Source organism: Schistocerca serialis, chromosome 1, assembly GCF_023864345.2.
Source record: "Schistocerca serialis cubense isolate TAMUIC-IGC-003099 chromosome 1, iqSchSeri2.2, whole genome shotgun sequence".
NCBI classification, from domain to species: domain Eukaryota; kingdom Metazoa; phylum Arthropoda; class Insecta; order Orthoptera; family Acrididae; genus Schistocerca; species Schistocerca serialis.
Window position 1 is genome coordinate 173,221,018 of NC_064638.1, and position 26,856 is coordinate 173,247,873.

The window sequence follows — 26,856 nt, forward strand, 5'->3', positions numbered from 1 at the left end:
TATCGATTGACTATACTTCTTGAGGATTCTTCCAATCAATCTCACTCTGGTATCTGCCTTTCCTGCGATTAGTTTTCTGCAGTTGTTCCATTTTAAATCGTTCCGTACGCATACTCCTAGGTAGTTTATGGGGTAGTTTATGGAAGTGGCTAATTCCAGTGATAGTTCAGCAGCTGCGTAATCATAGAGCAGTGAGTCTTTCTGACCGTTTATGCGCTATATGCAACGTTTCTTTGCGTCGAGGGCAATCTGCCAATCCCTGAAGCAGGCGTAGATTCTCTGCATGTCTTTCTGCAATTTTCTAGCTGTTTTGAAATTTAGTGACAGATTAAAACGTGTTCCTAACCGGGCGGGACTCGAACGAGGAACTTTGCGTTTTGCGGGAAATGCTCTTACTGAAAGATTCATTCTGGAAAGACTTTTCCCGTCTGCAACTAACGTAAGGATTTTCTCAGCAGTATCCTTTCTTGCAGGTGTCCTAGGTAAGAAGCAGAGTTTAGTCGTGCCCAAGCGGGGTGATCAAAAAAGTCTCTTCGCAGTACCGTATGATTGTTAGCCGCGAGTGTCATATGCCGCAGTGAATATACCGGAATGAAACACAGTGAAATACAAGTTATTAATTTATTGAATAATCATTTTTACAGGGATATACGAAACAGTGGAATATTGGGAGAGTCCACTTGAAGGGAAGTAACCCAGGCAGGCTAACAGTCATACGGCACGCGCGGCTAACAACTGTACGGCACTGCGGAGAGACTTTTTGAACACCCCCGTAGCTCGGGCGGTAAGAGCATTGCGCCACCGAATCGATGCAGTTGCCTTAAGTTGCTGCATATCTTCTCCAGTTTGAGTTGTTTATCAGATATGTGGAAGGCAAGAAAGTCCAGAAGCAAGATGCCTAGTTAAGCACCGTGCCTGGATCTTCATGAAAGCTTCACTTTGTTTGGCCGCGCGGGATTAGCCGAGCGGTCTAGGGCGCTGCAGTCATGGACTGTGCGGCTGGTCCCGTCGGAGGTTCGAGTCAGCCCCCGGGCATGGTGTGTGTGTTTGTCCTTAGGATAATTTAGGTTAAGTAGTGTGTAAGCTCAGGGACTGATGACCTTAGCAGTTAAGTCCCATAAGATTTCACACACATTTGAACACTTTGTTTGTCCTGTGTAAACAAGCAATGCTTCTACTAATCAACTTGCTTACATAACGAGCTGACATGACGGTGAAATGGGAACGACCGGAGACCGAAGTTAGGTAAGTCTGGCTAGAGGTCTGTGCGACTCACGTTTCCTTGATAGCTGTTAGGACGTGCAGCCAAGCAGCCACAAATCCCTGAAGGAAGCTGTGCTTTGTTGCTGGACGTACCTGTATGTTATGTCAACAGCTACCGGAAAAGCCGTCTAACTTCACTGGCAGCTAGGGGTCACGCACCAAACTCTGCGAAAATTACATGTTTCCCTAGCTGGTCGTTGTCCACCGTCATGTATCCCTAAATGACAAGCGAAGCTATTGTTTGTGCCGAAAACTGAAATGATCACTGCTGTCGCTTAACACAGGAACTATACTGTCTGCAAGCGATAATTTTGTCTAGGAACAGACGGAGTGCAACAGATGGGTGCGGCCAAGCTTTCAGGGAATACCCCTCCCATATAGGAGAACAGCATACACTAGGGGAAATGGAAAGTGTTACACCATGACGCACTAATCCAAAATTTATCAAACTTACCGGAAAAGTGATTCTTAAAATTTTCCCAGCGTAATGAATGCTCCCTGTGGTTTCGTCAAGTCACTAAGTTTATCCTAAAAATTGGCGCGGAGCTGCATGCACATAGCTTACCGCTACGTGATCGCCCAATGTCGTATTGCAGATCCACCAAGATGAAATCCAGAAGTCAATGGTTTTCTTCGTGAAGGTATTAAAAAAATCGCTGGATCCCACGCCTTATCCAGTACAAAGCGCTCTCACGATTAATGAGATATTACAACAAACGTATTTCCATAATTCCTTAATAATTGAATCCCAGATGGATTTCGTCGTGGTCAAGGTTTCCGTGGCATAATAATCCATACAATGTGTTTTGGAGATGCGACGCTAGGTTATGGCTGGCTAACTGGTCTGCTTATGGCGAGTGTGCTGATCACGTGCCACGCACCTTACACGTACTGTGGTCGGACCACTGCAGGCTTTGGACACTGGTATGGTATTCTATAAGCTTAAGCTAGTTGCAATCCTATATCATCCTCTACCGGTCAGAGAAGAGCACAGATACACTACTGGACATTAAAATTACTACACCAAGAAGAAATGCAGATGATCAACGGGTATTCATTGGACAAATATATTATACTAGAACTGACATGTGATTACATTTTCACGCAATTTGGGTGCATAGATCCTGAGAAATCAGTACCCAGTACAACCACCTCTGACCGTAATAACGGCCTTTCTATGCCTAGGCGTTGAGTCAAACAGAGCTTGGATGGCGTGTCCAGGTACAGCTGCACATGCAGCTTCAACACGATACCACAGTTCATCAAGAGTAGTGACTGGCGTATTGTGACGAGCCAGTTGCTCGGCCACCATTGACCAGACGTGAGAGATCTGGAGAATGTGCTGGCCAGGGCAGCAGTCGAACATTTTCTGTGTCCAGAAAGGCCCGTACAGGACCTGCAACATGCGGTCGTGCATTATTCTACTGAAATGTAGGGATCGAATGAAGGGTAGAGCCACAGGTCGTAACACATCTGAAATGTAACGTCCACTTTTCAAAGTGCCGTCTATGCGAACAAGAGGTGACGTGTAACCAATGGCACCGCATACCATCACGCCGGGTGATGCGCCAGTATGGCGATGATGAATACGCGCTTTCAATGTGCGTTCACCGCGATGTCGCCAAACAGTGATGCGACCATTATGATGCTGTAAACAGAACCTGGATTCTCTCGAAGAAATGACGTTTTGCCATTCGTGCACCGAGGTTCGTCGTTGAGTTCACCATCGCAGGCGCTCCTGTCTGTGATGCAGCGTCAACGGTAACCGCAACCATGGTCTCCGAGCTGATAGTCCATACTGCTGCAAACGTCGTCGAACTGTTCGTGCAGATTGTTGTTGACTCAGGGATCGAGACGTTGCTGCACGATCCGTTACAGCCATGTGGATAAGGTGCCTGTCATCTCGTCTGCTAGTGATACGAGGCCGTTGGAATCCAGCACGGCGTTCCGTATTACCCTCCTGAACTCATGGATTCCATACTCTGCTAACAGTCATTGGATCTCTACCAACGAGAGCAGCAATGTCGCGACACGGTAAACCGCAATCGCGATGGGCTACAATCCGACCTTTATCAAAGTCGGAAACGTGATGGTACGCATTTCTCCTCCTTACACGAGGCATCACAACAACGTTTCACCAGGCAACGCCGGTCAACTGCTGTTTGTGTATGAGAAATCGGTTGTAAACTTTCCTCATGTCAGCACGTTGTAGGCGTCGCCACCGGCGCCAACCTTGTGTGAATGCTCTGAAAAGCTAATCATTTGCATATCACAGCATCTTCTTCCTGTCGGTTAAATTTCGCGTCTGTAGCACGTAATCTTCGTGGTGTAGGAATTTTAATGGCCAGTAATATATTTGTAGGTGGCCGGAATATTACTTTAACATAATTTTTCTTTAGGATTCTGCTCATTTCAAAAATGACTCTGAGCACTATGCGACTTAACTTCTGAGGTCATCAGTCGCCTAGAACTTAGAACTAATTAAACCTAACTAGCCTAAGGACATCACACACATCCATGCCCGAGGCAGGATTCGAAACTGCGACCGTAGCTGTCACGCGGTTCCAGACTGAAGCGCCTAGAATCGCACGGCCACACCGGCCGGCCTGCTCATTTCAACTAAATATATGCGACATAAGGGACGAAAAACGCCCTGTATTTGAACCGCTCTTTCTTGTCTTCAGCTTGTAAGTGATCACGTTTCTCCCTGCTTAGATCTGTCGTAATCTGATGTGGACAACATTTATTATTATTGAATATCCATTATCTGTAACATCTGCGGTCTATGTGCAAAAAAAAAAAAAAGAAAATGGATTTTTCCACATTAGATTAGCTTTGAGGAGGGAGAAACGTGACCGCTGACTAGATCAAGAGGGGAAGGAGCTGTTCAAGTCAAGGTCGTTTTTCCTCCGAAATGTCGAAAAAATTTCGTCGAAATCAGGCGAACGTTATGTTTTTCTATCGGGCACTTACAAACATTTGTGCTCTTCCCGGTTCGGTAAAGGAATATTTGTGTTTGCGGAAGGCTGGAGTCAACAAAATACCATGCCAGTGTGGCAGAGTCTACATTGATCAAACCACACGCACAGTACGTGAAAGGTGCGTGTAACATGATGGTCACATTAGCCTGTCGCAGCCAAGTAAGTCGGCCATAGCTGAGCATCGTATCTCCACTCGACATTCTATTGATTATTATGCCACGGAAATCGTGGCCACGACGAAGTCCTTCTGAGGTTCAGTTGTTACGGAATTGTGAAGTACTTTTGTCCGAAGATCTTATTAATCGCGATGGTGGCTCTCAACTGCCACTGAAATCGTAGCCACGATGAAATCCTTCCTGGGGTTCAGTTGTTACGGAATTGTGAAGTACTTTTGTCCCAAGATCTTGTTATTGTGATCGCGGCTTTCAACTGGATGAACCGTGGGATCCAGTGATTTCCTTAATATCTTCAGAAAGAAAACATTTTACGCCTAATGAGACAGCTAGCGACAGCTGATTTTGTCATTTTACTCTGCGGAGGTCAAACTTGACAGCTATAAGCACGCACCTCTACCCCAATTTTTGGTACAAACCCAGAGAGGTGCCCAACAATCTCCAGTGTAAAACACTCTCCTCAAGATTACTGAATGGGTGTCGGCTGAATTATCGTGGAAAGGTATCGACGTTATTCATCTCCAATCCTGAAGCTTCATGAAATACTTTATGGACATATTTATCGCATACTTTATCACTCAACTTCAAAGGCGTCCCTCGTAAAAGTACACGAGCATGAGTATTACTAAGAGCGAGACAAATCATACACGGTATTAGTAGCCTGGAGTCGGTGAACACTGTCGTCGTCCTTGCAGCGCAGAAGTCCCGCTGCGCGGTGCCTGGAGGCTGCATGCAAACACAGCAGGCTACGTGACAGTGGCGCGGGTAATGACAGCAGAACGCGACACGCACACCTGTTGGGGAGTTCGCTGTCCGTGCCCGGAGCGTGTGCCTCGGCTCCTGTTGCCTACTTTGCTCTCTGCGTACCCAGAAACACAGTCTGCCTCGTGGCTTCGAGAAGTTTCTCCTCATTCCTTCCACACTGATTCTTCAGGACAATTCTCCTAAACTTCAGTCTTCTCTTTATCACTACTAAATTGTGATCTGAGTCTGTATCTGCTCCTGTGTACGTCTTACAATCCTGTGTCTGATTACGCAATCTCTGCCTTATCATGACGTAATCTAACTGAAATCTTTCGTATCTCCCGGCCTTTTCCCAAGTATATCTCCCTCTGTTCTGATTCTTGAGCAGAGTATTCGCTATTACTAGCTGCAGTTTATCGGAAAACTCAATTGTTCATTCTCATCTCTCATTCCTAATCTCAAGCCCGTATTCTCCCGTAATTCTTTCTTCTGCTCCCTCCCCTACAACTGCATTCCAGTCCCCCATGACTATCACATTTTCATCTCCCTTTGCGCACTGAGTTACTCGTTCACTATCCTCATATACTTTTTCTGTCTCTTCATATTCGGATTGCGACGTTGGCATGTATACATGAACTACCGATCCTGAAGAGAAGAACCTTATCACTGAACCGTTCACAGTAACTCACTCTCTGCCCTTTCTTCCTATTCATAGCGAATCGTACTCTCGTTATACCATTTTCTGCTGCTGTTGGTATTACCCTATACTCATCAGACCAGAAATTCTTGTCTTCTTCCCATTTCAGTTCACTGATTCACCGATCCTCAATATATCTAGTTGAGCCTTAACATTTACCTTTGCAGATTTTCTAGCTTTCCTATCACGTCAACTTCTGACCTTCCTCGCTCCGACTCGTATAATGTTATACTTTCGTTCGTTATTCCGCGTCTTTCTCATTGTCACCTCCCTCTTGGCGGCCCCCTTCTGGAGATCTAATCCGAAATCTTTTGCCAATACCCGTTGGCAGAACCAAGGTGACTTATTATGTCGGAAGTCTTCGGCGGCATTGCTGATGATTCTTGCCCAAAATTTAAGCAGTGTCTGGGTTCGAACCCAGGACGATGACTTTCTGCTTACCAATCAAAGACCACCCTAGACCACAGGTTATCTCAAATCCGTTTGGTCACAGGGTCAGAACATGAAGTTCAAATGGTAGTTCAGTTCTGCATGGCAACACCCAACAGCAGCCACGTAGACCGGGATTACTGCCGTACTCCTCCGTCGCCAAGATTTGTCACCTCATTCTCAACAACACAAACACGACTCTACACTCTACATGGACTCAACGAAAACACCGACATTTCTAAAGCCACTGCACAGTGCACCGGACGTTGCGTCCACCAGTATTATGGATTTCCTTTCCTAGTCCACACACGTATAGAGTGAGAAAATTATGGTTGATTACATGCATCTTAAGCGCCGTACTCTCCCTTATCTTCCTCTCGTAATCCCTGCACCAGATATACAATGGTGGAAACACAATGGTCACACAGTCTTCTTCGAACATAGCTTGTCTAAATTAATCTAAAAGGGTGTCGCCAGAATAAGGTCGTCTTTCTACCAGGGATTCCAGTTTAAGTTCCATGGGTGTTCGAAGCTTGTTGTCATGTCTGCTTGATAAGGACTCTAAACTCTGGAGTAGTGCTGTAGAACTGGTTGTGCTATTTCCTTTATAGATATCAGTATTTTAAACATAGCTGCACAACAGCAACGGTTCCACGTAATAAAATTATAAACAGCCGACCAGTTGCAATGTATAAAGAATTCTTTACCTAGGTTTCGACAAATATAAATTTGTCTTCTTCAGAAGGTGGCATAAGGACAATGAACATCATAGCTTACATTAGAAAAGTATGAAACTTAAGTCAAGAATAAATTTTAACACAAATTAGAGATCTCTTGCATTACAGAAATATGAGAACGACGACTGGTACTTACAATTTTACATTAGTAAGGACTAATGTACCATCGCCGTTTTTACAAATATCGGCATAGATCCATTTGTCAAAATGAAATATAGCCCTAGAATTAGGGTTTGTCACGTAAATATAAATTAGTACATGGATCTTGCAGAGCTCACAACCGACTGAGTGTAATCGGCGAGCGTAGTTACTCTGAGACCAGGGCAGGTGGCGCTCATGGCGAGAACCATGTGCCAATTGGCGTACAAAGGCAACGAGTAAATTATCAGTATTAATAACGTCCTTAGATAAAGTAACAATAAAAAAGAAGGAAGGCGTTTAGCACTCCCGTTATAACAGTATCGGAGCATTGGTACAAATAATATAGTTGTGCATCAAAAAGCAGGTGGCGCTTACGCCGAGAGAATTATGCCCATTGGCATATACAGCCAAAATATAAAAATTACATTACTATATTAGTGAAGCCCACAAATGGTATATATGTCAGAACTTTAAAATTGACAATAATGGCTCTTGTCAAGACAGAATTACGAACACTGTTACACAATCCAGTTAATACACATTCACAGGGAACCAAAGTTTTAGAGCCAGACAAAATCACATAAGGGCCGATGTAGTGGCAAACATACATCGTGAGAAAACCACATTACATAAAGGGTAGTGAGCTTAAAGCATTGAAGGTGCATCATAGCTTCCTGAGGAAATAGACCACTAAGGTTACCAGCATTAATGTTATACCATAAACAGTATAGGTTTAAAGCCTTCGAAAAATTATCTACAAGCAAGGTTCAACTGGTCGTTCAGTATATTACCGCCCTTGAACTCTAGATGTTTGAAAATTTGTAACTCTTCCCACAGATCTAATCTACGCCCTTTGACTTCTATGTGTAGGATAACAGTGTCTTCTAAATGTTTAGGCGTATGACCGGCTATCAAGAGGTGTTCAGCAAAAGTAGAGCTGTGTATATTCGCTCCTTTTTTACCTAATAGGTGTTCTTTATATCTTGTTTTCACTCCTCTGCCTGTTTGACCCATGTAATATGAAGGACAGTTATTACAGGTTAGTTTGTAAACCCCTGAATTGGAAAACCAATCGCCGACAATCTCTACTGAATGTACAAGATTTCTTTTTAAACTGTTATCTGTAGAGAAGGAGATGTTACAGTTATATTTTTTCATTAGAAGACGTTTTATCCTATACGATATATTACCCAAGAAAGGCATGGAAATAATTTTCTTAGCTTCTTTGCAATCAGTGGGGAGGTTGTTGCTCAAAGTCGAACAGTTTTGGGAAGTTTTCTTATTGAACAAGTAATCAATCATATTCTGATTTTACCCATTATTAACCGCAATCGCTTCAATTCTTTTTGTTGATCGGCAGGTGATAAAGGAGTGGTTACCATACGGTGAATGGCAGAATGGAAAAACGCCAGTTTATGAGCTTTTGGATGAGTTGAGTCAGCAGGGATGACATTATCTGAATAAGTTTCCTTACGGAAGATATTGAAATTGAAGGAACTATTCCGTATAGAAATTGTTAAATCGAGGAAGTTAAGTTCACTTTTTTCATTCTGAAGTTCTTTCGTAAAGTAAATCTTTTCATGTAAACCATAGAAAACATTGAAAAGAAGCTGTAACTGATGATCAGTGCCGTCAAAAGAAATGATAATGTCGTAAACATAACGTGCATAATAGCGGATTTTGTGGCGTAATTCTGAACTTGAATTGAAGAACGTTATTTCCAGTGCGTTGATGAAAACATCTGCCGAAATACCGGCGAGGGGGCTACCCATTGCTAAACCATCTGGTTGCACATACATTTTCCCATTGAACGTGAAATAATTGTATTTCAAAACGACTTTAAGCAAACTAATCAGTTCCGCAATCTGAATTTCACTTAGTTTTTTATGTTTTAATAGATTCTTTTTTACAAGGGCTATGGTTTCATCGACCGGGACATTTGTATAAAGACTGACGATGTATTGTGTCAGGTGTACATCTTACAGTTTGAATATTGTTGATTATTTCCTTGCTATTTTTAACCGAAAAATTATTTTCAAATATGAAAGCGTCTTTAATTTTAAAATGGAGGCGCCTAGCGAGTGTGTGATGTGGACTACCTATTCCATTCACTACAGGGCTAATCGGGTGATTTTGTTTGTGCAGTTTAAACTGACTTCTGAGCACGGGTTCATATTTATAAGCCCTTTCTTTTGGAAGTTATTGAACAAGCTGACAGAACTAGCTAAAGTACATCGGATTTCTTTTTGCAATTCCGCGGTTGGATCTACGGTAACCTCACTGATGTCATTTTCCTCAAAAAACTTTACAGTCTTTCTATATATTCATTTTTATAAGCCACCACAGCAGTGTTCCCTTTGTCGCTCTTAGTGACTAAGGCGTCGTGTTCTCTCAGTTTACGATTAATGCTTTTTACTATACTATATTCGTCCGACTGGACATTAGGAAGTAGTTTAATTTCTTTTTCTATTGTGTTATTACATTCGTAGGCACATTTGACTTGCTCGGTTTTCTCTAATTTCAGGGATTCCAAACCGATTTTTTTTTTTTTTTACTTTATTGGTATTTTGACACCTGAACAATCAGGTAGGCTGGCAGCAGCACAATACGCCGCTCTTCAGCCGAAGAGAGTACAATGAGATAAACAGAGAAGAGACATCACGAAAAAAATCGGCGGGAAAAAAATCGGCGGGAATCCAAACCGATTTTTACATCTACAATAAGATTACAGATAACTGGATCTTTACCGAGTTGAGCAGGCAAATTATATTTAAGGCCTTTACATAACAAGTCATTCTCAGCCTGCGTAAAAGTAATATTGGTTTTATTCAGTATTCTTTACTTTATCTAAGGACGTTATTAATAATGATAATTTACACGTTGCCTTTTTACGCCAATTGGCACATGGTTCTCGCCATGAGCGCCACCTGCCCTGGTCTCAGAGTAACTACGCTCGCCGATTACACTCAGTCGGTTGTGAGCTCTGCAAGATCCATGTACTAATTTATATTTACGTGACAAACCCTAATTCTAGGGCTATATTTCATTTTGACAAATGGATCTATGCCGATATTTGTAAAAACGGCGATGGTACATTAGTCCTTACTAATGTAAAATTGTAAGTACCAGTCGTCGTTCTCATATTTCTGTAATGCAAGAGCTCTCTAATTTGTGTTAAAATTTATTCTTGATTTACACCCCTTCCCTGACACCCTTAGTAAGGCTAATCACTTTGCCTCCTACCTCTCCGATGTTTTCTCCATCCCCGACGATCCCCAGTTCGATTACTCCCTCTTCCCGGATATCCGCGATCGAACTGACACCTCTGTCCCTCCCCTCGCTCCTGGTTTCCAGTACTTGGACAACATTACACACGCGGAACTCAATGCCCCTATCACTGCACAGGATCTCATTGATACACTCCGCACAAAACGCAACACCGCTCCTGGTCACGATCGTGCCACCTACCGTCACCTTCGTGAAGCTCCTGTCTCTTTCCTCTCCACCCTGGCCAGGCTCTACAATGTAGTCCTGTCCACCGGTTACTACCCCGACCTGTGGAAAACCTCCCGTATCCTCATGTTCCTTAAACCTGGCAAACCGCCATCCGCCGTCTCCTCCTACCGTCCCATCAGCCTTACCTCGGTCTTCAGCAAGGTCCTGGAATCTATCCTCACCCGCCGCATCCACCAGCATCTCCGCCAGCACCGCCTCCTTCCCGTCACCCAGTGTGGCTTTCGGCCATCCTTCTCTTCCGACGATCTTCTCCTTCACCTCACTCATCTCCTTTCCGAACAGCTTAATTCCCGTCGCTCCGCAATCTTCCTCTCCCTTGACCTCGAACGCGCTTATGACCGCGTCTGGCATTCCGGTCTCCTCTTCAAGCTCCAAACCTTTGCCCTTCCCATTAACTACGTCCGTCTGATCGGTTCCTTTCTCTCCCGCCGTCCTTCCTATGTCACCATCCATAACACAGATTCCTACACCTTTTTCCCCTCCGCCGGTGTGCCCCAAGGCTCCGTCCTCTCCCCCCTTCTGTACCTTTTGTACACGGCGGACATGCCGCCGCCGTCGCCCCCCGTCCACCTCCTCCAGTTTGCCGATGACACCGCCTTCCTCGCCCTTGCCCCCACCCTGCAACGCTCCCAACGCCTTCTCCAATCCCATCTTGACCGGTTCACCGCTTGGTGCAACCAGTGGTTGCTCAAGGTCAATCCCTCCAAAACCCAGGCGATCATTGTAGGCAAAACCACCCCTTCCTTCCGCCTCCTTGATTTCTATCTCACCGTCTATGGCCGTCCTATCGCCCTCACTCCCACCCTTAAGTACCTTGGCGTCACACTCGACCGTCGCCTCTCCTGGACTCCCCATCTCCAGACGATCCAAGCCAAGGCACGTTCCCGACTCCGTCTCCTCAAGCTCCTTTCCGGCCGTACGTGGGGTCTGGACCCCTCCACCATCCTCCACACCTATAAATCCCTCATCCGCCCTATCCTTTGTTATGCCCATCCTACAAGGATCTCCGCTCCCCCTACCTTTTATAAATCCCTCCAAATCCTTGAACGCCATGCTCTCCGCCTCGCCTATCGCATCCGTCTCCCCTCCCCCACGCGGATCCTGTATGATCTCATCCCCTTCCCCCACCTCCTCCTTTTCCTTGAAAGGATACGGATCCTGTACACCTCCCGTAAACTTGATCCTCCTCACCCGCTCGTGTCCCCGATCCTCTCCCACCCCCGCCCGCTGCCGCGCCTGTATTCCCACGTCCCACCCGGTCTCCATCTCTCCACCCTCCTTACCCTCTTCCAAGGTGGCTTCCGCCAGCTCCCCCTCCCTGATGATGTCCTCCTCCCCTGCATCTACCCCTCCTATCAACTTTGATCCTCCCCCCCCACCTCCTGTGTCCTTTCCTTCAGGCACCCTCCCTCCCCCCCTTTCCCTTCCCTTCTCTTTCCTTTCCCCCCTCCCTCCTACCCTCTCCTCCGGGCTTCCCTCCCCCTTCCTCCCTCCCCCTCTCTCCTTTGCCCATGGCATCTCTACTCTCCCCTCTCCCATTTCCCCTTCCTCCTCCTCCACCTCCTCTCTTGGCAGGTCCCCGGACTCGTACACGCTGAGTGGACATTCGCGCGCCGGAGATCATCGCCGTCAGTGTCTCGTGAGTGCCGTCGTGTTTCGTGTTCAGTGTTCCCGTCATACTCCATCGTTCACCTGTGCCATCGCCATCTTCAGTGTTAGTGCGTCGTGACAACAGTTTGTAGTGAATTATCGTCGAGTGTGAACGGCTCCGTGTTTGTCTTTATGTGTCTACTGTTTTATTACCCACCGTTGTGTCACATTTGTGTATTCTTTCTGTTGTTTCTTTCTTTATCTCCTCTACGGCTGAAGAGCGGCGTACCATGCTGCTGACAGCCTGCCTGTTTGTACGGGTTTGAAAATAACAATAAAGAAAAAAAAAATTCTTGACTTAAGTTTCATACTTTTCTAATGTAAGCTATGATGTTCATTGTCCTTAGGCCACCTTCTGAAGAAGACGAATTTATATTTGTCGAAACCTAGGTAAAGAATTATTTATCCGTTGCAACTGGTCGGCTGTTTATAATTTTGTTACTTTATAGATATGTTACACTTTTCCGGAACTGGGTTTACGTTTTCCTCCTGTTTCATATCGCTTCTTGGTATTACCCCTAAATACTTATACGATTTTTCGTTTTACAACAGCTGCATATCACAAACCGCCAATATTCATGAAAGGCACCGGAAATGCTTGGGGCGTTGCCAAAAGTAGTTTAGCCATACTACGCATGTAACACATGCTTCGGACACCGCGCTTTCGTGGGCCCTGCATCGCAATGTCTCTTTTTCAGGGAAAACAACTACACTGGCGTCCAAAATTAAAGCAACAAACCGCTGTTTCCGTGTCCTGTGTCTAATTCACGGTATAATAACACAGACAGTAAACCAGATGTCCTTACGATCGGGTTCTGTACAGAAAATGGCGTTCCGTTCGACGGACAATCATGCCAACGATGACGTCAGGACACCTATGAAACGAGGTAGTGGGTTGCCCCACATTCATAGACGCTGCAGTATGGCACAGAGAAGATGCCTACCAGCCTCTCCGCGGTGGAGGCCATAGACAGAAAGGAAAGAGGACAGTTGCAAACTGATTTGGCCCCATGGCTTAAAGTGAGTCGTTCTGTTGTTTCTCGGAAGTGGTGACACTTTATAGAGACCGAAACATTTCTCCAAAGACCAGGGCAGGGCCGACCACGGGCGATGTTAAAAAGCGAGGAACGTTATTTGGCTATAAGGGAACGACAGTACCGCCTTAGTACTGCACGGCAAGTGGCATGTGAGCTCGCAGCATCCACTGGACTTCGACATAGAAGTTTTCTGCCTATGGTACCGCGTCATAATGTATAAACTACTGCAGCTAGAGAAAAACCAACGTTTCGGTCACGGTTGCAGCTGCCTTCTTCTGGGTGTAATGGTGTGTTCTAGCTATGCAGTGTCCTTTATATTTTGTTGTTACTGTTCACTGCGCCTGTCATTACATTTTAAAAAGGTAGTTACTTTCATTGGTCACTTAAGGAAGAAGGAGAGAGAACTTTATTTTAAAAGGTTATTGCGGTGGAGGGAGAACGTAACCTCTGTTATCTATTGGCTCTTGTGTTATGTGCCATGATTGGTGGTCACCGTCGAATGAGAAGTTGGCTGCTGTTTACCAACTGCTGGACGTCGGCCGCGCTGCGGCAGTTACTCCCCGGTAGTGCTCTTGCCTTGGGTTGACAGTGTGATCTGTCAGGCTCTGATTGCTGGCAGCCAAGATGGGGCAAGCCTGAGTCCATCCTCCCTGTTCATGACGTTAGGATGTTTAAGTATTTCGATGGCCTCTCTGATTTTGCGTTTCGTCATAACCGGCTGCTTGGCCAACACAAAGGCTTCGCTGAATTTTATTTCTTTTCCGCAGTCTTGCTGATGTTCTGTCACTGCGAATTTGTTGTGTTGCCCTAGACGAATTTAGCGCTCGTGTTCCCGAATGCGTGTTGTTATTGGCCTACCAGTCTCGACGATGTATGCCTCTCCACATTCGCATTCCACCTTGTAAACGCCTGGAGTGTGTAATGCATCCATGTTGTCCTTAGTGGAGCCTAGCACGTCCTGGATCCTGCGACCACTATAGAAGACAGGCTGGCTCTGAGCACTATGGGACTTAACATCTGTGGTCATCAGTCCCCTAGAACTTAGAACTACTTAAACCTAACTAACCTAAGGACATCACACACATCCATGCCCGAGGCAGGATTCGAACCTGCGACCGTAGCAGTCACGCGGTTCCGGACTGAGCGCCTAGAACCGCAAGACCACCGCGGCCGGCGAAGACAGGCTGCACCCCAACGCGGCGGAGGTGTTTGCCTATTCGCGCGGCCGACGTCCAGCAGTTGGTTCTCCTTCCACCGCAGTAACCTATTAAAATAAAGTTCCCTCTCCGTCTTCCTTAAGTGACAAATGTAGTAACTACCTTTTTTAAAATTATGACGTAATGGCATGCGCAGTGAACAGTAACAACAAAATATAAAGGACACTGCATATCTAGAACGCACCATTAGACCCAGAAGAAGGCTGCTGCAACCTTGCCGAAACGCTGGTTTTTCTCCAGCAGCAGTAGGTTTATACATTATGCCGCGGTACCATAGCCAGAAAACTTTTATGTCGACTGACTCTGGCATACGCAATTATATCCACTGGACTTGTTGTATCGAGGCAAGCGGTGTGCAGAAGACTTCGGCAAAGTGGCCTTTATTGTCGGACACATGCTGTATGTGCACCTCCGAGGTGTTTTCACAGAAGGGGACGTGGAGTCATCAACATGCCAACTGGACTGTCGAACAGTGGGCCAATGTTGTTTTCACAAACAAGTCCCTATTTAATACGGAGAATGATTGATGTATTCGTATCTAGTGGGAACCTGGAACGTGATTTCGGGACCAAAACATTGTGGAAGAGACCCACATCGAGGAGGATAATGTTGTAGGCAGGGATTGGGTGTACCACTTGAACTCGACTTCATGAAGTTCTAAAGGCCAATCGGCAAGGTTTAACTGCTGTCAGGTATCGTTACGAGATCTTGGGACGTCATTTGTGGTTACTGCGAGGTGCTGTGGACCCAGACGTCGTATTGATGACGATAACGCTCGACCTGATAGAGCATGGGTGGTTGATATTTTCTTAGAAACGGAACATATTGCACGCATGGCGTGGCCTGATCGCTCTCCCGATTTGAATCCCATTGAGCAAGTCTGCGACAGACTGCATCACGTCTGCATCCACCAACCACTCTCCAAGACTGTGGGAAGCTATGCAGGAAGAATGGGCGTTACTGCTTAAATGAGACCGATGACATCGTTCACTGCATGCCCCGTCGTTGTCAGGCCTGTATTGCTGCCAGAGGTGGTCACATTAACCAGTTGTCGGAATGTGTATGCAAATCCGTTAAGTTGGAAAAAACGAAGAACATTTTTGTCTACCGTTATGCATGTTGCAGTTGTTTGCTTTCTGTATCCCTTACATTGTTTCTACTTTACTATCACCTGTTTATACTGTTTTGTGACAAAATAAATGCCACCTTACTAATTTCCTTTTGTTGCTTTAATTTTGGACACCAGTGTGTTCAAATGGTTCAAATGGCTCTAAGCGCTATGGGACTTAACATCTGAGGTCATCAGTCCCCTAGACTTAGAACTACTTAAACATAACTAACCGAAGGACATCACACACATCCATGCCCGAGGCAGGATTCGAACCTGCGACTGCAGCTGCAGCGCGGTTCCGGACTGAAGCGCATACCAGTGTGTTAGCAGATTTGATTTAAGAATAATGATATCGTTTAGTATTATGCGTACATGATAAAGCAATTTCTAAAGCGCTAGCAGTAATACTCAGGTGACATAAAACTGTATGTATTTTCCAATTTTTGAAGAATACACTCGAGGTAGTTCTGTTTTATTAAGTTACATTTTACCTATTGCACATTGCCGTAACATCAATTATATGAATGCGTTGTGTCTGTTCTTTCGGACACCACGCAGAATCCGCAGCTGTCACACATTATATGTAAATTGAAGGTAGAGAGGGGAAGACAGGAAGGAAAATGTATCACTGCTGTCAGCTGCATCGGAACATTACGCGGAATTTGCGACGACGAATCAAAAATTTGTACGGGAGCGGGATTTGAACACGGTATTTCCTGCTTGCTATGCAGGTGCGTTAACCACTGCGTCATCCATGACGCACCGTTATCCCAACTGCGCGGACTATCTCTGCACGCCTCACGGTCGATCCACATTCTCATTGAGCGCCACCTGTCTACAGTCCCTGCCCATTTCCTCTACGTTCGCTACTCTGAGATTCCCACAGGAGGTCGGACGTATTTGTGCATCCGCACAGAGTATCCATTGCCCAGCTAGGCGAAACAATCAATTACATGGATGCGTAGTGTCTTTTCTTCCCCTCTCCTCTTTCATTTTACATATACTGAAGAGCCAAAGAAACTGATAGACCTGCCTAATATCGTGCAGGGCCCTCGTGAGCACGCAGCACTGCCGCAACACGACATGACATGGAGGCGACTAATGTCAGAAGCACTGCTGGAGCTAATTGACACAATGTATCCTGCGGGGCTGTCCATAAACCGCAAGTGTACGAGGGAGTGGATATCTCTTGTGAACATCACGTTGCAAGGCATCCCAGATGTGCTCAACAAGGTTCGAGTCTTGGGAGTTTGGTGACTAGCGTAAGTGTTTAAACTCAGAAGAGTGTTGCTGGAGCCACTCTGTAGCAATTCTGGACCTGTGGGGTGTCGCATTGTTCTGCTAGAATTGCCCAAGTCCGTCGGAATACACAATGCTCATGATTGGATGCAGGTGATCAGATAGGATGGTTATTGTTGTGTCGGTATCGGGGCCGACACCGTGAAGTTGAGATGGCTGAAAAGGCAAGCTAGACTAACGCTGTAGCCGATAGGGCACGCAAGGCTAACGCAGACGGGCGTGAAGTCTGGAACATGAGAACTTATAAATGAATAAGAAGAAAAGTATGTAGATGCTTATTACTTATCTTTTTATTAGTCCTTGGAATACATCTCTCTTGAATACTCGTAAGCTATAGGCAGTGATACAAATGGCGCCTTGCTAGTTAGTAGCCATTAACTTAGCTGATGGCTATTCTGTCTCTCGGCTAATGAGAGCGAAAGGCTTCGTACATCTGGTCGGTAGCTAGGTTCTCGTACAACTGGGCGGTAGCTAGGTTCTCGTACAACTGGGGTCGAGTGCTCTCTCGTATCACGAGACCTGCTTTGGTGGTGGCGCTAGGTCTGCGATCACAGTGGCGACACGCGGGTCCGACATGTACTACATGGACCGCGGCCGATTTAAGCTACCACCTAGCAAGTGTGGTGTCTGGCGGTGACACCACATTCCTCCCCCGCAAATCGGCGAACGGTCGTGTGATAAGGCTTCCGCCCGCCGTGGGGAGGACCACATGTTGACGTATGCGATGAGGTGGGGAGCCTAACAACAGGCGAGGCTGTGCCACCCGCACCCGGCCATACGGTCCGAGGGGAGCTAGGAAACGCCTGAAAAACTAGTCCAGGGTGCACGTCAACATGCGGCGTATGCGCCCGTAAAGAGACAGGAGTGACCGAAGGATCAACCTCCATGGCGTCGGGGTAGCCGACGCGCGATGACGGCATGTGGTCCGGAGCGGGCGGGAGTTCCATGGCGGAGGACAGCTGGTCACGGGAAGCGATCGGCGGCGCGTGACCCTGGGAGGCGCTTGGCGGCTGCAACGAAGCGTCGAATGCGGGCGGCGCCGGCGGGAGAACAAGCGGCGGCGGCGGCGGCGGCTGCTGCTGCTGCGGCGGCGGCGGCGCGTCGCCATGGGGCAAAATGGAAGGCATCGTCGGTAACACCTGGGGATGAGGCGAGCCAGTAGATGGGTCCCCAGGGCGCTGACCGGACGGCACCGTCGCTGAAAGCAGACGGGGAGCGGCAGAACCCGAGCGACGACAGAGGCGCAGCTGATTGAGATGCCGACGCACCTCACCAGAGGCCCCCAAAACCAAATACATCGCGCGGCCGAGGCAGCGAAGAATGCGCCCTGCGAGCCAACGCCGTGAACCTCGATAGTTGCGATAAAATACAACGTCGCCTGGAGCAAAAGCAGGAGTCTGCCGCTGCACAGGAACCTGATGCGGCGGATGCAGCAAAGACATCAAGGTGCGATGAGGACGACCGTGGAGCAACTCAGCCGGCGAGCGACGATCTCGGGGCTGAGAGCGATACGAAGACAAAAAGAGCAACAATGCGTCCTCCCGAGAATGCGACTCTTTCAATTTCAACATCTGTGACTTGAAAGTCCGGACCAATCGTTCAGCGGCACCGTTGGACTGAGGCGAAAACGGCGCGGATGTCAGATGTTGAATACCATTGGCCTGGCAGAATGACTGAAATTCTGCGGACATGAATTGTGGGCCATTGTCGGAAACAATAGTCTGCGGAAGACCTTCAATGCAAAAGATAGCAGACAACGCTTGGATGGTGGCGGAGGACGTCGTGGAAGACATCCGGACAACAAAAGGAAAATTACTGAAGGCATCGACCAGAACCAACCATCGAGCATTCCAGAATGGACCAGCAAAATCAATGTGCAAGCGTTGCCAAGGGGAAGTGGCTTTTGGCCACGCAAAGACTTTCCGCGGCGGTGCTGATTGTTGTTCGGCACACGCCGGGCACGAAGAACACATATTCGTAATCGCAGCATCGATTCCGAACCAAGTACAGTGCTGACGAGCAAGTTGTTTCGTTCGCACTATACCCCAATGTCCTTGGTGAAGAAGCCGTAAAACAGAGGACTGTAACGAACGTGGGACCACGACTCTGGACTGATCATTATCAGAACGCAACAACAAAACACCACGTCGAACAAAAAGTCTCTCCTTGTGAGCAAAAAATCGGCGAACCAACGGATCCTCGATCCGAGACTTTGACAAAGGCCATTGCGTAGCAACAAAACGCAAAACAGTAGCAAGGACAGGGTCAGCAGCTGTGGCTGTAGCGACACGACGAAAATCAATCGGAAACGATTCGACCACTTCATCGGTTTCCGAATCAATGAACATGCAAGCAAGTTCGGAAGAATCGAATGCTTTATCCTCAGCAACAGGCAAACGGGACAACGCATCGGCGTTTCCGTGCTTAGCAGTGGACCGATACAAGATATCGTAGCGGTACTGCGAGAGGAAAATAGACCAGCGAATGAATTTCTGCGCTGTACGTGGAGGTACAGGCTTGGTCGGATGAAAAAGCGATGTCAAAGGTTTGTGGTCTGTGATGATGGTAAAGTGACGACCATACAAGAAATCATGGAACTTTGTAACACCAAACACGAGAGCCAAAGCTTCTTTCTCTATCTGTGAATAATTTCTTTGCGCAGACGAGAGCAATTTGGACGCAAAGGCAATAGGGCGATCATGGGAGCCAACTTTGTGCGCAAGCACAGCACCGATCCCGAAATCCGATGCATCTACCATCAACAAAAGGGGTTTCTGGGGATCGAATGGCGTAAGGCAAGTATTAGAAAGCAACGCCGATTTCAACTGGCGAAAGGCGCGTTCACATTCCGTCGTCCAGACGAACGGAACACCTTTACGGCGTAAGCGATGAAGCGGAGCTGAAATGGAAGAGGCATTGCGCACAAATTGATTGTAATAATTAATTTTACCCAACACACTCTGTAGCTGTTTCACATTTTGAGGGGAAGGCAAGTCTCGTATGGCACGGAGGTGCTCTGGCCTCGGATGTATGCCTTGGGCATTAATGACATGTCCCAGAGAGAAGCTTGCACACGTTCAATTACACCCTGTGATTCGAGATCGTGTAACGTTCTTGCGACCTCATCACGCAATGCGTGGGGAACATTGCGCGCCCTGAAAAATTTCGGTTGCGCGTTTACCTTCAGTTCTAAATGTGCTTCATAGTTTTTAGCGCAACCTAAGCCCGGTGCAAAAATGTCTGCAAATTCGTCACATACACTAGAAACACTGTCTGAAGGCACAGTCTGATTCACTGATAGGACCTGATTTACAATAGACATGTTAAACAACTGAAACAAGTCTAGACCAAACAAGTTCACTGCAGAAGAAGAACGAAGAACGTAAAATGACACAAGTTTTGTTTGTCCCTTGTATGTTGCAAGAAGGCTGCACTGTCCTAACACAGGAATTTTATGTCCAGAATATGTAGTTAGCTTAACATTTGCGGAACGCAACGGAGGTTTGCCCAGTTGTGTGTACGTGTCCTGATTGAGCAATGAAACTGCAGCTCCGGTATCGAGCTGGAATGGTATCACTTTGCCTTCAAAGTCTAAGTCCACAAAAAGTTTATTGTTCTGCTGACGACAAGAGCGACTGTTTTGTGCAATTGGAACAGACACTGGTACAGAATCACTTGCTAATTGACGTGATTTCCGGCGACGTCGACGCACAGTTTTTGTGGGACGAACACAGTTACTGTTAGAGAAAGTGTCACTGGACGAAGTGGAATTAACGACATGAATGTCCATAGGCGAAGGTCCACGAGCCTGAGTGTCCTTGGTTCGATTCCGGCGCGAAGCAAAGGGCCTGGAATGATTGTGATTGTCTGATCTGAGCTTTTTCTGGCAAACACTTTGAACATGGCCTTTCTTATTGCAGAAAAAGCAAATAGCTTGGCGTGACGGGCAATGTTCACGCGAATGTCTAGTAGCACACCGCGGGTATGATTTCACTGCATTTGTGTGTGGGCGCGGCACACCTGGCTTAGCACGCGGCGGCCGCTGTGTCGACGTGCGCAAGGCCCGGTTACCGGGCCGCGCAGCGCGTCCAGCGGGCCGGTTAATGTTACACACGGCCGGCGAAGTTTCAAAAGATTCCTGAGCACAGTCAAGTGTGTCCTGTCTATCCAATATGTCTATCACTTGTTGAAGGGAGGGATTAACTAGTTTCAAAATTTGCTCCCGTATGCGAACATCAGAAACGTTCTGTGCAATTGCATCACGCACCATTGTATCTGAATAAGAAAGACCACAGTCACATTCAAAGGCACAGTCCCTAGTAAGTCCTTGCAATGTTGCTACCCACTCCCTATTAGTTTGACCGGCCATACGTTTTGTACGAAAGAACGTATACCGTTTTGCAACCACATTAACTGTTTCTTTGAAATAGGCATCTAATGCAGACAAAATTTCCTCGTAGGACAGAGTTGCTACGTCGCGTCGGGGAAACAATTTCACTATCACACGGTATGTGGACACACCGACACAAGAAAGCAAAAACGGCTGCCGCTCTTTACCTTGAATTCTGTAGGCAGCGAGGTGAAAGTTGAACTGGCGAGACCACTCGTGCCAGGTCTCATCGGCTGCCACGTATGGTCGAAAGGGAGGTGCAACAGCGTTTAGTGGCAGCGGTAGCGAAGAAGCGGCGGCGGCCGCATCGGTTTGAATGGTACGTTGACCCTGGACGAGCTGTCCAAGGGCATCCAGTAACGCCTGCGTCTGCTGATTCTGCAAGCGATAAAATTCGGACAGTACATCTGGAGAATGTGGCGAAGCCATTACACAATTAAATGTAAGCAATCAGAAAACACTTTAAATCGTCGCCAATGTTGTGTCGGTATCGGGGCCGACACCGTGAAGTTGAGATGGCTGAAAAGGCAAGCTAGACTAACGCTGTAGCCGATAGGGCACGCAAGGCTAACGCAGACGGGCGTGAAGTCTGGAACATGAGAACTTATAAATGAATAAGAAGAAAAGTATGTAGATGCTTATTACTTATCTTTTTATTAGTCCTTGGAATACATCTCTCTTGAATACTCGTAAGCTATAGGCAGTGATACAAATGGCGCCTTGCTAGTTAGTAGCCATTAACTTAGCTGATGGCTATTCTGTCTCTCGGCTAATGAGAGCGAAAGGCTTCGTACATCTGGTCGGTAGCTAGGTTCTCGTACAACTGGGCGGTAGCTAGGTTCTCGTACAACTGGGGTCGAGTGCTCTCTCGTATCACGAGACCTGCTTTGGTGGTGGCGCTAGGTCTGCGATCACAGTGGCGACACGCGGGTCCGACATGTACTACATGGACCGCGGCCGATTTAAGCTACCACCTAGCAAGTGTGGTGTCTGGCGGTGACACCACAGTTATGTACATGTCAGCTGTCAGAGTCGTATCTAGACGTATCAGGGGTGTCTTATCACTCCAACTGCACACACCCCACACCATTACACACCCTCAACCAGCTTGAACAGTCCCCTGCTGACATGCAGGGTCCATAGATTCATGAGGTTGTCTTCATACGAGTACACGTCCATCCGCTCGATGCAATTTGAAACGAGACTCGTCCGTCCAGGGAATATGTTTTCAGCTATCAACAGTCCAGTGTCGGTGTTGACGGCCCCAGGCAGCCGTAAAGCTTTGTGTCGTGCACTCATCAAGGGTACACGAGTGGGCTCAAAATTCAAATGGTTCAAATGGCTCTGAGCACTATGGGACTTAAAATCTGAGGTCATCAGTTCCCTATAACTTAGAAGTAGTTAGCTAACTTAAGGACATCACTCACATCAATGCCCGAGGCAGGACTCGAACCCGCGACCGTAGCAGTCACACCGCACGAGTGGGCGACTCTGAAAGCCCATATCGATGATGTTTCGTTGGATGGTTCGCACGCTGCCTTTTTTTTGTTGGCCAAGCACTGAAAACTGAAGCAGTTTACGGATAGGTTGCACTTTTGTCACGTTGACGGATTCTCTTCAGCCGTCGTCTGTCCCGTTCTTGCAGTATCTTTTTCCAGCCACACCGATGTCGTAGATTTGATGTTTTACCTGATTCCTGATATTCACGGCATACTTGTGAAATGTTCGTACTCCAAAGTCCCCACTTCATCGCTACCTCGGCTTGGTTCAAATGGCTCTAAGCACTATGGGACATAACATCTGCGTCCCCAAGACTTGGAACTACTTATACCTAACTAACCTAAGGGCATCACACACATCCATGCCTGAGACAGGATTCGAATCTGCGACTGTAGCAGCAGCGCGGTTCCGGACTGAAGCGCCTAGAACCGCTCGGCCACAGCGGCCGGCCTAAGCTTGATTATTTCAAGGATCCTATAAGAATTTCAACAATGTATAGCGTACGGCTCGTTTTGTCCTGCCCACTCGTCCAATATAGGGTGCATAGGAAACCTGCTTTCGGATCGCTAAACAACAATTCAAGCAAATCGTATTAATAGATTTTTATCACAGTAAGGTGAATGACAATACTTAACCTTGAAACTTTACAATGGTGCCGTAAGCAATGGGAGGCAGAAAAAGTAAGGAATTCTCTTTAGTATATAAATTCGTAACACAAGTGAAATAATACATTTCCCTGACCCCTGGACACGGACATCATCGGGAGCGGCCAGCTGCGGGGCCACCGGTTCCTCTGAGGAGGGGGCGGCCGGCGCAGGGGTTTGTACTCCACGCCTCCTTTTATACGGCAGGTACGCCTCACATGACACATAGCGGTCAACGTCGCATTCCATGGAGGTGTTCTCATGCTTTTGGTCCTACGACCGGGTAACCAGTTCGGCTTGCCGAATAATACATTGAGATGGTTTCCAACCCAGCCATGAATCCCCTCCATTCACCCACAATTAGCCTGTGGCTCTTCTAGCCTCTGCGCAGGCCCGCTTTACAGTAACGCACGCTGTTGTCACTGCTCGTGGCTCGCAACTACAGTCGCTGCCTCACACGGTATCGCTTCGCGCCCGCGTCAGCTGAGGCGGCGGCCTTGCTCCGTGCGGATTGTTTATCGTAGCGGATAACGTCAGGCGACGTGCCGCCTCTCTCTGCGTGACGTTTCTGGAATGCGAGCCAACAAAATATACACTCGCTGTACTCGTACTCGTTTAGTGGCGCTACGGCTCGTCCTGACGCTCAGAAACGTTTCTCACAGTCGCAGGACGAAGAACACTTGGCATCTACACTACTGGCCATTACAATTGCTACACCAAGGAGAAATGCAGATGATAAACGGGTATTCATTGGGCAAATATATTATACTAGAACTGACATGTGATTACATTTTCACGCAATTTGGCCTGACGTGCCTCGGCATTGAGTCAGAGCTTGGATGGCGTGTACAGGTACATCTGCCCATGCTGCTTCAACACGATGCCACAGTTCATCAAGAGTAGTGATTGGCGTGTGGTGACAAGCCAGTTGCTCGGCCACCATTGACCAGACGTTTTCAGTTGGTGAGAGATTTGGAGAATGTGCTGGCCAGGGCAGCAGTCGAATATTTTCTGTATCCAGAAAGGCCCGTACAGGACTTGCAATATGCGGTCGTGCAATATCCTGCCGAAATCTAGGGTTTCGCAGTGATCGAATGAAGGGTAGAGCCACGGGTCTAAGACATCTGAAATGTAACGTCCACTTTTCAAAGTGCCGTCAATGCGAACAAGAGGTGACCGAGACGTGTAACCAATGGCACCCCATAACATCACGCCGGGTGATACGCCAGAATGGCGCACCGCGATGTCACCAGACACGGATGCGACCATCATGACACTGTGAACAGAACCTGGATTCATCCGAAAAAATGACGTTTTGCCATTCGTGCACCCAGGTTCGTCGCTGAGTACACCATCGCAGGCGCTCCTGTCTGTGATGTAGCGTCAACGGTAACCGCAGCGATGGTCTCCGAGCTGATAGTCCATGCTGCTGCACTCGTCGTCGAACTGTTCGTGCAGATGGTTGTTGTCTTGCAAACGTCTGTTGACTCAGGGATCGAGACGTGGTTGCACGATCCGTTACAGCCTTGCGGATAAGATGCCTGTCATGTCGACTGCTAGTCTTACGAGGTCGCTGGGATCCAGCACGGCGTTCCGTATTACCCTCCAGAACCCACCGATTCCATATTCGGCTGACAGTCATTGGATCTCGACCAACGCGAGCAGTAATGTTGCGATACGATAAATCGCAATCGCGATAGGCTACAATCCGACCTTTATCAAAGTCGGAAACGTGATGGTACGCATTTCTCCTCCTTACACGAGGCATCACAACAACGTTCCACCAGGCAACGCCGGTCAGCTGCTGTTTGTGTATGAGAAATCGGTTGGAAACTTTCGTCATGTCAGCACGTTGTAGGTGTCACCACCGGCGCCAACCTTGTGTGAATGCTCTGAAAAGTTAACCATTTTCATATCACAGCATCTTCTTCCTGTTGGTTAAATTTCGCGTCTGTAGCACGTCATCTTCGTGGTGTAGCAATTTTAATGGCCAGTAGTGTATATCTACATCTGCATCTGTACTCTGCAAACCATTGTGGAGTGTATATCAGAGGGTTTCACTCCACTGTACCACGTATTGGTGTTTCTTCCAGTTTTGTTCGCGTATGGACCGCCGAATGAATGATTCCTTAAATGCTCCTGTACTCCATGGGATTAGCTTCACGCTGTCCGCGCCATCCCTGTAGGAAGACGGACGTAGAGAGTCATAGTACATTTCTAGATTGTTCATTCAGTAGAGGTTCTTGAAAATCTGTAAGGAGCTTTCGTGGCACAGGTGGCATCTGTCTTTGGTCGTCCGGAAGTTTACATTTTTCGGCATCTTCAAGATGCTCTCCCGTAGATCAAACAAACCTGTGACCAATCGTCCTACCTTTCTTCGTATACGTTCAATGTCCTCTTCTAGTTCTGTCTGACATGTATTCCACACACTTGAGCAATATTCTAAGACAAATGTGTTGCAACCGGCCTTCTTTAAATACTAATTGCTTTTCCCGTATTCTACCAATGACGCTCGCCACGTGTGTTCGCATTCGGGAGGACGACAGTTCAATCCCGCATCCAGCCATCCTGATTTAGGTTTTCCGTAATTTCCCTAAATCGCTCCAGGGAATTGCCGCGATGGTTCCTTTGAAAGGGCACGGCCGATTTCCCCGTCTTTCCCTCATCCGATGAGACCGATGAACTCGCTGTCTGCTCTCCTGCCCTAAACAACCCAACCCACGTGTGTTATCCACGACAAAGCTTATTTTACTATTACTTTTCATATCCCTAAAAACTGATACATTCAGGTATTGAATAGTTCCATTTGTGAGTCACTGATATTGTAGTCAAGTTTTTATTTGTTTGTGACGTGCACTATTTTTCATATCTGATGTTTAATACAATTTACTGATATTTCCATCACTTTCGTATCTTATCCAGATCTGACTGGACATCTGAACTGCTCTTTGCAGGTAGTACCGGTGGTTATAATTAAGGTGGTGCAAATTACGCATAGAGGTCGGGTGTGGGCTGTAATTATTGTATGCCAGAAAAACTTAGTAAATATTATAATGCATTAACGCTGAACTGATGTACGCTGGAAAAAATTAGTTACAACTTTTGCCACCAGGTGCAAGTCTGGCGCTCTCAACGCAAGAAAGACATGTGGAAATGTCTCCATATCTAATGAATTAGGAACGGGGCGTGGGTAGTAAATATCAAACATGAGGGGAAAAGCATAATGTTGATTTTATTTTTAATCGCCCGTTACACAGTTGGTTGCATATGAGCACCGGAGACGTCTACGAGACGCTGCATCCGTAAAACGACGTGATCGACAATTGC

General features: G+C 47.0%; 2 protein-coding genes across 5 annotated transcripts in view; one reads left to right on the plus strand and one right to left on the minus strand.

Moving 5' to 3' along the window:
• The window catches only part of LOC126464854 (uncharacterized protein K02A2.6-like), a 394,353-nt gene extending 374,414 nt beyond the window's left edge, over positions 1 to 19,939 (minus strand). For all 4 annotated transcript variants that reach the window (XR_007585966.1, XM_050096265.1, XM_050096263.1 and 1 more), the window contains exon 1: positions 17,607 to 19,939. Coding sequence is in view for 3 of the 4 variants with exons in the window: in XM_050096265.1 (XP_049952222.1) it covers positions 17,607 to 19,754 (2,148 nt within the window). In the remaining variant the exon portion in view is untranslated. The remainder of the gene's footprint in view (positions 1 to 17,606) is intronic.
• The window catches only part of LOC126464895 (putative ammonium transporter 1), a 394,112-nt gene that overhangs the window by 166,774 nt on the left and 200,482 nt on the right, over positions 1 to 26,856 (plus strand). The gene's annotated exons all lie outside the window — the stretch shown is intronic.